The sequence below is a fragment of the Oncorhynchus nerka genome, linkage group LG9a (genome assembly GCF_034236695.1).
Source record: "Oncorhynchus nerka isolate Pitt River linkage group LG9a, Oner_Uvic_2.0, whole genome shotgun sequence".
Lineage (NCBI taxonomy): Eukaryota > Metazoa > Chordata > Actinopteri > Salmoniformes > Salmonidae > Oncorhynchus > Oncorhynchus nerka.
Genome location: NC_088404.1, coordinates 12,166,400 through 12,181,528, shown reverse-complemented (window position 1 = coordinate 12,181,528; position 15,129 = coordinate 12,166,400). Strand labels below are relative to the sequence as shown.

General features: G+C 43.2%; 1 protein-coding gene across 2 annotated transcripts; it reads left to right on the top strand.

Annotated features, from left to right (window-relative positions):
- Positions 1-3,515: 3,515 nt before the first annotated feature.
- Positions 3,516-14,782, top strand: LOC115133932 (neuroepithelial cell-transforming gene 1 protein-like). 2 transcript variants are annotated; one of them, XM_029667373.2, is made up of 13 exons: positions 3,516-3,794; positions 5,040-5,106; positions 6,482-6,547; positions 6,841-6,906; positions 7,228-7,335; positions 7,549-7,716; positions 8,807-8,869; positions 8,954-9,050; positions 11,064-11,140; positions 11,651-11,908; positions 12,065-12,235; positions 12,421-12,607; positions 13,025-14,782. In XM_029667373.2, exons 1-13 carry the CDS (start codon positions 3,670-3,672, stop codon positions 13,405-13,407), a joined length of 1,836 nt encoding a protein of 611 aa, XP_029523233.1. In that variant the 5' UTR covers positions 3,516-3,669; the 3' UTR covers positions 13,408-14,782. The 2 variants fall into 2 exon arrangements, with proteins under 2 accessions (XP_029523233.1, XP_029523234.1); XM_029667374.2 differs by lacking the exon at positions 6,482-6,547.
- Positions 14,783-15,129: the final 347 nt, after the last annotated feature.

Sequence of the window (15,129 nt, the reverse complement as noted above, 5' to 3'; positions counted from 1 at the left end):
ACTCAAACTGGACAGTTAGCCACTGTCACTGATTCCTTCCAAAACACTCATTGTCGAATTTGCGATTTCCAACTTGTTGTTTATGTCTAATGGCCTATGAGCATCGATACATTTGATCTATCATTTCTCTTCATTATTTCTCTTCTTTTTCAAGCAGAAATTTGCTTCATGCAACACTAACTCAAAAAAGTTCTGGGACACTGTAAAGTCCATGGAGAATAAGAACACCTCCTCCCAGCTGCCCACTGCGCTAAAGATAGGAAACACTGTCACCACTGATAAATCCACCATAATTGAGAATTTCAATAAGCATTTTTCTACGGCTGGCCATGCTTTCCACCTGGCTACTCCTACCCCGGTCAACAGCACTGCACCCCCAACAGCAACTCGCCCAAGCCTTCCCCATTTCTCCTTCTCCCAAATCCGTTCAGCTGATGTTTTGAAAGAGCTGCAAAAGCTGGACCCCTACAAATCTGCCGGGCTAGACAATCTGGACCCTTTCTTTCTAAAATTATCTGCCGAAATTGTTGCCACCCCTATTACGAGCCTGTTTAACCTCTCTTTCGTGTCGTCTGAGATTCCCAAAGATTGGAAAGCAGCTGCGGTCATCCCCCTCTTCAAAGGGGGGGACACTCTTGACCCAAACTGCTACAGACCTATATCTATCCTACCATGCCTTTCTAAGGTCTTTGAAAGCCAAGTCAACAAACAGATTACCGACCATTTCGAATCTCACCATACCTTCTCTGCTATGCAATCTGGTTTCAGAGCTGGTCATGGGTGCACCTCAGCCACGCTCAAGGTCCTAAACGATATCTTAACCGCCATCGATAAGAAACATTACTGTGCAGCCGTATTCATTGATCTGGCCAAGGCTTTCGACTCTGTCAATCACCACATCCTCATCGGCAGACTCGACAGCCTTGGTTTCTCAAATGATTGCCTTGCCTGGTTCACCAACTACTTCTCTGATAGAGTTCAGTGTGTCAAATCGGAGGGTCTGCTGTCCGGACCTCTGGCAGTCTCTATGGGGGTGCCACGGGGTTCAATTCTTGGACCGACTCTCTTCTCTGTATACATCAATGAGGTCGCTCTTGCTGCTGGTGAGTCTCTGATCCACCTCTACGCAGACGACACCATTCTGTATACTTCTGGCCCTTCTTTGGACACTGTGTTAACAACCCTCCAGGCAAGCTTCAATGCCATACAACTCTCCTTCCGTGGCCTCCAATTGCTCTTAAATACAAGTAAAACTAAATGCATGCTCTTCAACCGATCGCTACCTGCACCTACCCGCCTGTCCAACATCACTACTCTGGACGGCTCTGACTTAGAATACGTGGACAACTACAAATACTTAGGTGTCTGGTTAGACTGTAAACTCTCCTTCCAGACCCATATCAAACATCTCCAATTCAAAGTTAAATCTAGAATTGGCTTCCTATTTCGCAACAAAGCATCCTTCACTCATGCTGCCAAACATACCCTTGTAAAACTGACCATCCTACCAATCCTCGACTTTGGCGATGTCATTTACAAAATAGCCTCCAATACCCTACTCAACAAATTGGATGCAGTCTATCACAGTGCAATCCGTTTTGTCACCAAAGCCCCATATACTACCCACCATTGCGACCTGTACGCTCTCGTTGGCTGGCCCTCGCTTCATACTAATCGCCAAACCCACTGGCTCCATGTCATCTACAAGACCCTGCTAGGTAAAGACCCCCCTTATCTCAGCTCGCTGGTCACCATAGCATCTCCCACCTGTAGCACACGCTCCAGCAGGTATATCTCTCTAGTCACCCCCAAAACCAATTCTTTCTTTGGCCGCCTCTCCTTCCAGTTCTCTGCTGCCAATGACTGGAACGAACTACAAAAATCTCTGAAACTGGAAACACTTATCTCCCTCACTAGCTTTAAGCACCAACTGTCAGAGCAGCTCACATATTACTGCACCTGTACATAGCCCACCTATAATTTAGCCCAAACAACTACCTCTTTCCCAACTGTATTTAATTTATTTATTTATTTAGCTCATTTGCACCCCATTATTTTTATTTCTACTTTGCACATTCTTCCATTGCAAAACTACCATTCCAGTGTTTTACTTGCTATATTGTATTTACTTTGCCACCATGGCCTTTTTTGCCTTTACCTCCCTTCTCACCTCATTTGCTCACATTGTATATAGACTTGTTTATACTGTATTATTGACTGTATGTTTGTTTTACTCCATGTGTAACTCTGTGTCGTTGTATCTGTCAAACTGCTTTGCTTTATCTTGGCCAGGTCGCAATTGTAAATGAGAACTTGTTCTCAACTTGCCTACCTGGTTAAATAAAGGTGAAATGAAAATAAATAAAATAAAATATGTTAAGGATTAAAAAGGGTTTGCCAGTAGATTGTTGACTTGATTCATAATGACTGCTAGCCAAGATTTTGAAAGTATGTTGACATGGTCAGTCCAATCAAAGCTACTGTACATATAACGTGATTTGACGTCATTTTATCTGTGGCCAATGACCTTGAGCCTTCTTGGAAAGACACTTCTAATGTAACTCTATGGCAGCACCCAAGGGACTAGAATTTCGTAACTCTTGTCTTAGACTTGGCGGTGACGTTGTGTCCCCATGAGTGACAGAACACTGAGCCAATCACAGAGCACCATATTTTCTGCTGGCTTGCCCCACCACCACCACCACCACCACCACCACAGAAAGCACTGAGCTAGGCTGAAACACCTGCATTTTGGAGCTGCCTTACTCTAGAAAACAAAAAAGAGAATGTTTGTATGCAGCTTTATTAACGCAAACTCATATGTGACACATATTAATGCCAACATCACATGTAAAACAGGCAAGCCCTGCCCCACCTGCCTTGAATAATGGGTCACCACTGCTTGGCATAGATTGTACTTGTGGACCTAAACCATTCCATAAAAATGCACCCCACACCATAACACTGTATCCCTCATTTACTCAAGTGTTTCCTTTATTTGGGCAGTTACCAGGATACCTACAGTCGGGAAAAGCGTTTGGTGCAGCATGCAAGCTAAATATAGTTTGTTGCATTGTGGCCACAGACATATACTCCATAGAAAGGATTTGTAACCTCTTACCCTGGCAGTTTGACTGCTAAACTAATGGGTACTCAAGCAAATGGATGCCCGTCCTGATTTGAATGGGAACTGCCATCTATGGATTATATTTCTATGGTTGGTTGGTGTTGTCAATTTCAAAATACAATCGCGGGAAAAACGTACATTTTGGAAAGCAAATGCCTTTTGCTGAATAGAGAGAACCAATAGAATAAAATAAATTCTCAACAACACCCAATTTTTTAGCTAACAGCCGCATTGATCACTTAATCGGGCCATGCTTAATCCGGCCATGCTTCTCACTGAAGTGAATTTACTGAGAGACCGCCAACGTGCGTTTCCTCAATATTCTTTTCAGTAAATTAACTCCTCCCACTCGAAATCCTCAAGCTTTTCCCTCATTGGCCGATTTGTGATATTCCGCCATATTCAAACTTCCGCCGTCACTTTTGGTTGGATTGATCGATTTACTGCGGATTTCTTTCTTTCTTTCATCCATCCATCGTTGCAATTTCCATTGTTTTGAATCAGCGATATTAGGTAGCTTCCTACTACACCCAACCTCTAAAATGGAGGAGTCAGAGGTGGGCGAATTATCTGTGGAAGACGAGCCGAAGGGACGAAGGATTTCCTCGAAGAGAACGTCCACGGTCAACTCAGAAACCTCCCCCGCCACTGTCAACAACTCCAAAAAGTAAGACGCTATGGGTAATATTGATACATTAAATGTGTGTTTCTAGACTAAAAAAAAATATATTCAAGATTAGCTCGATATGCTAGCCAGATTTGGAACCTAAAGTTTGTCACATCACATGGTAAATCCATTTAATAATGGTTCAGTCAATAAAATATGGATTTAGGTTGGCCTTCATGTTACTGTGGCTAGTTAGCCAAACGTATCAAGCTAGGGTCCCCTGGTTTTAACGTATGGGTCATGTGCTCTGTTTACATTTTCTAGTAAATTAGCCTCAAACAAACACTGCATCGTTAACTATATTTCTGGATTTGCACTCTAGTAAGTTAACGTTAGAGTAGTTAGTTAGCTAAGTTAACATGTATTGGCTAAACTAACTAGTAACGTTTATGTAGCTAACTAGTTTCGTTAGATTTTTTTATTTAGACAAAACAAAATGTGAAGTTTGAGTAGTCTCAAATTTGCCTAAAATAGTTAGCTAGCTAACTACGTCCATAGCAGTACATCAGTGGACCACCCCACAGCCTTTTAGAGGCATCTGATGCTGAACTTACGATCAATCTCCTGAGGAAAGAGTCCATCAAAAGATAACATTGTTCTTCTATATCGGTGTTGTAGGTTTATCTAGAACAACTTTTCAGGAAAGTTATATGCTTTGCCTCAAACATACTGACGAGACCACCATCGCATGTTGATTTTTGTCCGCCCACACCAGACGCGATCAGGACACACAGGTTGAAATATCAAAACAAATTATTAATTTTGGGACTGGTCAAAAAGCATTACACTTTTATGGTAGTTTAGCTCGCTTGCTGTTGCTAGCTAATTTCTCATGTAATATAAAAAATAATCCGATAATTAATCCACAGATAAAAGGGTAAACCAAGTAGGTTTTTAGTCATCTTTCCTCCTCCAGGCTTCATTTTCTTTGTACTTTTTATATGGCGGTTGGCAAAGCTACATTGCAATACATTTTTAACTGCTTTTCGACCTGTCCTCCAATTTAATATAGTTTGTTAAGAGATTGTTTTGATATTTCAACATGCTTGTCCTCCTGTCTGGTGTGGGTGGACGAAATCAACATGTAAGTCTACACTTAACACCAAAAGTATGATTTGTGTGTGTGTCTGATTTGTCAAAGAGTCCGATTCCATACGCCCTAGGTAGGGGCATTTGGGTTGGGATACAGTATTACTATCTCAAATAGTGTTTTATTTCTGCCTTATTTCCTTTCTCTCATTGTAGACCTCCACTGTGCCGAGGGAGTTCCTTCACCTTTCTGACTCCAGGAACACCATGGGACTTCAGTCTGGTGAGTAGTACTAAACTAATGTAACGCCAACAATCAATCCAGCATCTATCTCTGTCTTTCTCAATTACTACGAAGTCAGTCAATAAACTTTTAACACAGTACAAAAATAATTACTTAATTTATTTCAATGTGAAATGTACAGTGCCTTGTAAAAGTATTATGCCTCTTTGTTTAGACAAGCCTAAGAGTAAGGAGTAAAATGTGGCTTAACAAATCACATAAGTTACATGGATTCACTCTGTGTGAAATAATAGGGATTGACATGATTTTTGAATGACTAACCCTTCCTCTGTTCCCCCCATACATACAACAACTGTAAGGTTCCTCAGTAAAGTATTTCAAGTACAGATTCAACTTCAAAGACCAGGGAGCTTTTTGAAAGCCTCATAAATAAGGGCAGTGATTGCTAGGTAACAATAACACATCAGACATCGAATATCTCTTTATGCGTAGTCAAGTTAATAATTATGCTGTGGATTATGTATTAAACCACCCAGACACATCAAAGATACAGTCGTCCTGAACTGAGCTTCAGGACAAGAATGAAACTGCTGAGAGATTTAGTTACCATGAGGCCATTGGTGATTTTAAACCGGCTACAGAGTTCACAATAATTACCTGAATGACAGAGTGAAAAGAAGAATACAAATATACAGAATAAAAAATATTCTAAAATATGCGGGGAGGAAAAAAACAGCAAAGGAATACACTTTTTTGGTATAAAGAGAAACTAGGTGGCACTAAGCAAAGACTAAATCCTAGAAGAAACCTGCTACAGTCTGCATTCCACCAGACACTGGGAGAGGAACTCACCTTTCAGCAGGACAATGAACTACAACACAAGGCCAAATGTACACTGGAGTTGCTTACAAAGAAGACATTGTTTTTGAGTGGCCAAATTACAGCTTTGTGACTTAAATCTGCTTGAAAATCATTAGCGAGTTTAGAAAATTGCTGAATAGCCATGATCCCAACAGAGCTTGAAGAATTTTGAAAAGAATGATGGATAAATATTGCACAATCCAGGTGTGCAGAGCTCTTAGACTTACCCAGAAGACTCGCAACTTTAATCAATGCTAAAGGTGTTTCTAACATGTATTGACTCAGGGAGCTGAATAATTATGCAATATTTATATATATTGTATTAATCTTTTATTATTTTTCTTCCATTTTGACATTTGAGTATTTTGTGTAGATCGTCGACAACAACAAATAGGATTCAATCCATTGTAAATCCCACTTTGTGACACAATAAAATGTGAAGAAATTCAAGGGGGTTTTGAGTACTTTTGCAAGGTAGTGTATATTCACATGTTTAAATCTTGTGAAGGTTAGCAACACACTCATTCTGTACACGTGTTTATCTTTCCCACAGAAGAGGAAACATAAAGAGCCCAAGGATGATGACACTGTCAGTCTGTCCAGCTTTGACCTCAAAGTAGTAAGCCAAGGCTCCACCAAATGTTACAAGATTTCTGAGGATTAATACACTTGCATCACACGTCCCCCCCCCCATGTGATATAATGCCAGTAGGCTATATCATGCCCCCCCCCCCCCCATGTGATATATGTATATACAGCAGACCAGTAGGCTATATCCTGCCCCCACGTGATATATGTATATACAGCAGGGCAGTAGGCTATATCCTGCCCCCCCCCCCCCCCCCCATGGGATAACGGCCTTGTGAGCGTCACTGACTGTAGTCTAAGCCTTCTCTGGTACCATCTTTACAGAAGAGAAAACGCAAAGAGAAAAAGGAGGATGACGACACCGTCAGTCTGTCTAGTTTTGACCTCAAAGTAAGTCGACAGAGAGGAATGCCTCACTTCTAGTCCTTTGCTGTATTTAAACAAAATAATAATAATAATAATGTATTATTTCTTACATTTGGTACAAGCATTTTGCTACACTAGCAATAACATCTGCTCACCATGTGTATGTGACCAATAACATCTGCTCACCATGTGTATGTGACCAATAACATCTGCTCACCATGTGTATGTGACCAATATATATGTGAGAAGTGGAGTAAAGCAAAGCGATGGGGTCGTTAGTTATATCCCCTGGGTATGTATTCAGATTGCTGTCCGTAACAATGATTTCACTCCTCTGTATTGCAGGAGCCCAGTAACAAGCGTGTGCGGCCACTGAGCCGGGTGTCATCTCTGGCTAACCTGATCTCCCCTTCCAAGAATGGAGCCGTCCGACGCTTTGGTCAAACCATCCAGGTGTGTTATATATCATGCTGTCATAACTCCAGACAGAAGCCAATGGCACTTGACCTGATAGCAGATCATTTTTGTTGTTGTGTGGATTTTGTTTAATGAACAGCAGGAAGTTATAGAGAAGGAGATTGACAGTAGTGGCACGGACAGAGTGGCACGGACGGAGAAGCCCGAGACCAGACTCTGGCGTGTCTAAATTATTACTCGTGTCCTCAGAACATGTCACTGCGGGGTGACAGCAAGTCGCCGGGGGCGTCCCTGAAGTCGTGCAGTAAGGCAGCGGGCCCAACACCTCCCAAACGTAGAAACAGCACTCTGTGGTCTGAAACACTGGACGTTCACCAGAAGAGCACCTTCTCCACCAAAGAGATTAAGAGACAGGAGGTAACATACAACTGTAGCATACGTTATAGTTCAATGACTTCTATAGATAATGTGTTGTGCCAAGCATAATATAATCACATTATATCATGCCTTATTGCTTTATTATAAACTGGGTGGTTTGAGCCCCGAATTCTGATTGGTTGAAGCCATGGTATATCAGACCTTATACCACGGATATGACAAAACATTTATTTTTACTGCTCTAATTACGTTGATAACCAGTTTATAATAGCAATAAGGCACCTCGGGGGGTTTGTGATATATTGCCAATATACCACGTCTAAGGGCTGTATCCAGGCACTCAGCATTACGCATAAGAACAGCCCTTAACCGTGGTATATTGGTCATATACCACACCTCCTCTGGCATTATTGCTTAATTATCTATATGTAGTAGGGCTGGGTGATATAGTTAATTTAATTTATTCTAATTGAGCATTTAGCGCAATATTCCAAATGCCTGTATTACAAGAATCGCGTTTTTAAACATAAATGTTTTTTAGTGTTTGTCTGCTTGTTCTCATGTTGCCTTGTCGTTCTCGCTCCTGTGCTGTGTGCACCTTCCCATTTACAAGCACACCAAGCCCCCTGCCACTCACACCAAGCCCCCGCCACCCACACTAAGCCCCCGCCGCTCACACCAAGCCCCCGCCGCTCACACCAAGCCCCCGCCGCGCACACCAAGCCCCCGCCGCCCACACCAAGCCCCCGCCGCCCACACCAAGCCCCCCCGCCCACACCAAGCCCCCCCGCGCACACCAAGCCCCGCCGCCCACACCAAGCCCCCGCCGCCCACACCAAGCCCCCGCCACCCACACCAAGCCCCTGCCACAGATCCAGAGCAGACACTGCTGAAACGTGCGTATCAATGAACATTGATTTAGGAAAATAAGACCACGTACAGCTAACAGCAACAACAAAAAAACGATATGATTTTTAGGCCTTGTCGCCCAGCCCTAGTATGTAGTAAGGGGATTGATGTCATAGTTAGCTGTTTGTGTCTGAGTTCGATATGTACTCTTTGTCTGGTATGGAATAAATGATGAATTCAGAAGTGGCAAGTCTTATTGACAACATAATGTTCTCTCTAGGCCATTCATGAGCTATCCAGAGGAGAACAAGACCTTATTGAAGACCTCCAAATGGCACGAAAGGTACAATAAATGATTTCAATTAACAAGTTTGTCTCTTCCCCTCATGAAGCTGATTGACCTTAGCTTTCATTTCTTGTTCAACAGGCCTATCATGATCCCATGCTGAAGCTTTCCATCATGACAGAGGAGGAGCTAACTCATATATTTGGAGATCTGGATTCTTACATTCCACTTCATGAAGGTACTAGGTCTTCATCATATTCTTACATTCCACTTCATGAAGGTACTAGGTCTTCATCATATTCTTACATTCCACTTCATGAAGGTACTAGGTCTTCATCATACATTCCACTTCATGAAGGTACTAGTCTTCATCATACATTCTACTTCATGAAGGTACTAGGTCTTCATCATACATTCCACTTCATGAAGGTACTAGGTCTTCATCATACATTCCACTTCATGAAGGTACTAGTCTTCATCATACATTCTACTTCATGAAGGTACTAGGTCTTCATCATACATTCCACTTCATGAAGGTACTAGGTCTTCATCATACATTCTACTTCATGAAGGTACTAGGTCTTCATCATACATTCCACTTCATGAAGGTACTAGGTCTTCATCATACATTCCACTTCATGAAGGAACTAGGTCTTCATCATACATTCCACTTCATGAAGGAACTAGGTCTTCATCATACATTCCACTTCATGAAGGTACTAGGTCTTCATCATACATTCCACTTCATGAAGGTACTAGGTCTTCATCATATTCTTACATTCCACTTCATGAAGGTACTAGGTCTTCATCATACATTCTACTTCATGAAGGTACTAGGTCTTCATCATATTCGTACATTCTACTTCATGAAGGTACTAGGTCTTCATCATATTCGTACATTCTACTTCATGAAGGTACTAGTCTTCATCATATTCTTACATTCTACTTCATGAAGGTACTAGTCTTCATCATATTCGTACATTCTACTTCATGAAGGTACTAGTCTTCATCATATTCTTACATTCCACTTCATGAAGGTACTAGGTCTTCATCATATTCTTACATTCTACTTCATGAAGGTACTAGTCTTCATCATATTCGTACATTCTACTTCATGAAGGTACTAGTCTTCATCATATTCTTACATTCCACTTCATGAAGGTACTAGGTCTTCATCATACATTCCACTTCATGAAGGTACTAGTCTTCATCATACATTCTACTTCATGAAGGTACTAGTCTTCATCATATTCGTACATTCCACTTCATGAAGTTACTAGGTCTTCATCATATTCACTACTAGCCTCAACAGGGTTGGGGGTCAATTCCAGTTCATTTTAATTACATTTTAGTTTCAAGAATTGGAGTTGGATTTTCCATTTACTTCCTAAATTGAAATGGAATTGACCCCAGCTCTAAGCATTAGTGTCAAAAGTGCTGCCAACTCTTTATTTCAGAGTTGGTGGCTTCTGGTTTGGTAACGTGCCATACGCCCTCTGGTGGCTACTGGTTTAGTAACCCCCGATACCCCCTCTGGTGGCTACTGGTTTAGTAACCCCCGATACGCCCTCTGGTGGCTACTGGTTTAGTAACCCCCGATACGCCCTCTGGTGGCTACTGGTTTAGTAACCTCCGATACGCCCTCTGGTGGCTACTGGTTTAGTAACCCCCGATACGCCCTCTGGTGGCTACTGGTTTAGTAACCCCCGATACGCCCTCTGGTGGCTACTGGTTTAGTAACCCCGATACGCCCTCTGGTGGCTACTGGTTTAGTAACCCCGATACGCCCTCTGGTGGCTACTGATTTAGTAACCCCCGATACGCCCTCTGGTGGCTACTGGTTTAGTAACCCCCGATACGCCCTCTGGTGGCTACTGGTTTAGTAACCCCGATACGCCCTCTGGTGGCTACTGGTTTAGTAACCCCCGATACGCCCTCTGGTGGCTACTGGTTTAGTAACCCCCGATACGCCCTCTGGTGGCTACTGGTTTAGTAACCCCCGATACGCCCTCTGGTGGCTACTGGTTTAGTAACCCCCGATACGCCCTCTGGTGGCTACTGGTTTAGTAACCCCCCGATACGCCCTCTGGTGGCTACTGGTTTAGTAACCCCCCGATACGCCCTCTGGTGGCTACTGGTTTAGTAACCCCCCGATACGCCCTCTGGTGGCTACGACAAAACGATTTGAAAATAAATATCCTCTTCAAATAGAGGGCTGATGGTTTCATTCGTGTGTTTCTCCTTGCTACAGACTTGTTGGATAAGCTTGCAAAGGGCACCGGTCCTAATGGAACAGTTGGTCAGATTGGACAGATCGTCGTGGACTGGGTAGGTGCCTCCTCTCTTGTGTATTGGGTTTATGGTATTTATCTGTGTATTTGTATAATTCTTTATGGCTATTTTTCTTTTATCACCAGAGCTCGGGTGAGTAAGATTTCCAATGTATTAATTACACTTTGCAAATAAACTTGAAATGTAAAATCTTTCTCGCATCGCCAATATTTAGAATGAATGTGTTTTGTTTATTTATGAAATGTAGTCCCTGCTTCATGCTCTCGCCCCCCCCATGTTGCCTTCATCCACAGATGCCATCTTTGACCTTCTCCCCGTCTTTAGAGAGAGAGGAGTCAGCTGCCATCTTGGATCATCTTCTTCTCTTTGACTTAAAAAGCAGACATGTTTCCATGATCTGAAAATGACACTTGTCTTCTTCTCTTCCAAGTTTTCCTTGTCTGAATGTGTACAGGGATGAAACTCCTTTTCTTTCATTTCTTAATTTTGTGGGGGGTGAAAAAGAGAATGTGTCTTCATCTTCATGACCCCCCTGTCGTCCTCTAGTTGCCAGGTTTGAATGCGTACAGAGACTATTGCAGTAACCAGCTGGCTGCCAAGGCCCTGTTGGACCAGAAGAAGCAGGACCGGAAGGTGCAGGACTTCCTGCAGCGCTGCCTGGAGTCTCCCTTCAGTAGGAAGCTGGACCTGTGGAGCTTCCTGGATATACCCAGGAGCCGGCTGGTGAAATATCCCCTACTGCTGAGAGAGATACTGAGACATACACCACCAGATCACCCTGACGTTCCCTGTCTGGAGAAGGCGGTTTGTAGAGAGCACCCACACTACCCTACGCCGCTCACATCGTCACACAGTTATCAGACACATCATAAGAGTTACAAATGGCACAGCCATACATGCTAATAGAATTATACATGTATTAAGAGTAGAATTGACTGAAGTGTAACACTGTGATTCCAGATAGCCATCATCCAGGGTGTGCTGTCTGACATCAACATGAGGAAGGGAGAGTCAGAGAGTCAGTACTACATTAATAAGCTGGAGTATCTGGACGACAGGCAGAGAGACCCGCTCATCGACAACTGCAAGACCTTGTTGTGTCACGGAGAGCTACGCAACAAGAGTGGCTCGGTGAGCCTTGTTCAGACACGCTGTATAGCAATATAACCTGTTCTGTATGGCTTTATGCCCCCTCCAACTAACATGTATCCAGGCTTTCTGTTTTCAAATGTATTTATAAAGCATGTTTTACATTAGTAGTTGTCACAGTGCTTTACAGTACCGGGCGTGTTGTGATAACTCTGTGTGTTGTGTAGAAACTGCACGTATTCCTGTTCTCTGAGCTGCTGGTGCTGACGAGGCCGGTGACACGTCACGAGCGGAGCTGCTACCAGGTGTACCGTCAGCCCCTCCCCATCAGAGACCTGGCTCTGGAGGACCTGCAGGATGGAGACGTACGCATGGGAGGGTCATTCAGAGGGGCCTTCAGCCAGGGGGAGAAAGGTGAGTTACTGTTCCTTATTGGAGGGCCTTCAGCCAGGGGGAGAAAGGTGAGTTACTGTTCCTTATGGGAGGGCCTTCAGCCAGGGGGAGAAAGGTGAGGAGTTATGGTCTGGGGCTCAATTGTTTCAATTAGACTTTCTTCAATTCCTTGTGTTCTTTTTCCAAATGCGTTGGACAAGTAGATCTCTCCACTCAGGATTAAATGCCCAGTTTGTGAGTTGCTGACACAATATCCTGTGTGTCGTTAACACCACCTATATTTTAAGGGTTTATGATCCTATTGGGACAAATACTGAGACCTAGGAGATGTGCAGTTTCTTCCAGTTGTGCTTTAGGAGGTATTATATGTGGATGTGTTTTACCATGAACGACAGTTTATATCATCATTTTTTTTCTTCTTCTCTCGCTGTCCTCCAGCTAAGAACGTGTTCCGCGTGACCTCCCTGGACCCGACCCACGGCCAGTCTCACACTCTGCAGGTCAACGACGTCTTCCACAAGCAGCAGTGGCTCAACTGTCTCCGCAGCGCCATCGACGCCCAACCTCAACAGCAGAGGGTGCCACTCAGAGATCAGCACAGTGAGGCTACAACCATGACCAGGGCCAAGCGTCGTTCTTCTGTGGTGTCCATGTCTGATATGGTGGGGGAAGGGGCAGATGAGAACGTCTGGCACCAGGTCAGTGAGCCAATCCTTGGGTGTAAAGGCACAGAGACACTCCCCGCGTCTGGTTCTTCAAGTAAAATCAAAAGAGAGTGGCGCCGTGGTACGCAGCGCAGGAGGAAAGAGACCGGGGTTTAGGAGAACGGAAGAGTCCACGGAGCCTCGTGGGATGTCTACACCTGTACACCTTCATTCATTTGTATTTTTACTGTGTCTTCTTCTTCTATGGTGTTATGTTGGACTTCTTACTTGTGATATTAATGTGTAGGCTACTTGTTTGTGAATTTCCATGACACCTGTCTGTCAAGTAGTGATTTTGCATAAAAGAGTATGTCTGACAATAGCAGTGATGTACCATGACGACCATGTAGTAAGCTATGTCAAAACCGTCCAATCACATCCGTCCAGTCTGTGCACTGCAAACCAATGAAATTGAAGAGTTCTGTAAATTTCAGGAGAAAAAAAGGTATTGGTTTACTTTACAGGGGAATGATATTTGTCAACCAAATTGACTAAAAAATGGTTTACAGCGATTATGAGAATTAGGATTTTACACTTTTTTTAAAAACATTTTATTTTATGTTAAAATGACTAACTCTGTTTTTATACAAAATAGCACTGTTTTAGCTCTTAGAATAAGAATATATGTTGCTTGGAACTGGAATTTATTAACCACTTGATTTTGAAAGTCATTATTTCTACAGGGTTGGTCAGTGTGTCCTTCGTTACTATTAAAAAGGCCTGTGCTGGCTTTGTTGAGACGTTTCTCTGTGTCCCAAATCACAGCCTATTCCACATTTTTTTTTGGGGGGGGGGGGTTCAGAGCCCTATGTGGCCTGGTCAAAAGTAGTTACACTATATCGGGTTATGGGGTGCCATTTTGAGACTGGAGCCTCTCTTTCCATGCAGCACCATGTGTTGAGGTTGATCTTCAGTAGTGTACACAGTGCAGACCACATGCAAATATTAGTCAACTGTCTGATGTGTTGTTGTGGAGACAAAGGTGACAAAGGATGAAATGAGTATGTTGTTATGAGAAGGCTCGGTAACGTGTGCCGATTCTCTACCCTCCTTCACAAGGAAGTGTTCACTCTCTCTCACATTTTAAAAGTCTTGGATTAGTGTAAGTACGGCAGAAGGGACTTTCTAACATATTCCCTTAAACCAGCCCGTTCCTTTTAAATCCGTGAAGGAGAGTGCGCAAGTGTAGGGTATGAGGGCACGCCTGGAGAGAAGGGTAGAGAATTGGACTGCAACTGAGTTGTATTAATGGTGGGAAAGTAAAGGTTTCGGAATGGGTTCTCTTGAGAACTGGAGGTGAGAGAAGCACGAAACTGACACGACAATCAACCACAAGTTATGCTGTGTGCAAAGAGGGGAAAAAAGTATCACTGGAATGCTTTGTATGGATAGTGAAAAGGGAAAGACCAATTAAAGATTATGTGAGGGGGAAATCTGTGAGAAGCTACCCGTGTTCCTTTTCAGTTAAAAATAAAGAGCTTTGATGTTTGAATCGATGCTGTGAGATGTCTGTTTGTCAGCTGTCACTAGTGAAGAGAACAAGACCTCTGATGTGAAGAAAGAGGAAGTCCTCTAGTGTGTGTGTGTGTCAACATGCTCGGAAGCAGACAGTGACCGCTAAACCATGCTTACTTGCGCAATCGTTTTAACCCTGGAAAGCCCCTACTTCCATGGCTACATCCACCAAACAAGATGCTCCTTCCCCATTCTCCAACAGACTGTTAACTGTGACAGTTTGTCATTTCAGATAAAAGCTCATGTTAACCACACAGTAGTTCTGTATTTCTCCTCAAAAAGTATTGTGAATATGGCACTGCTTGGTGCTCGGTTAACATGTTC

Excerpts from the sequence above, each read along its gene's own strand:
- LOC115133932 (XM_029667373.2), top strand. The coding sequence starts at position 3,670 with ATGGAGGAGTCAGAGGTGGGCGAATTATCTGTGGAAGACGAGCCGAAG. Across the intron at positions 6,907-7,227 it reads TGTCTAGTTTTGACCTCAAA|GAGCCCAGTAACAAGCGTGT; the intron begins GTAAGTCGACAG and ends TCTGTATTGCAG. Across the intron at positions 11,141-11,650 it reads GACAGATCGTCGTGGACTGG|TTGCCAGGTTTGAATGCGTA; the intron begins GTAGGTGCCTCC and ends GTCGTCCTCTAG.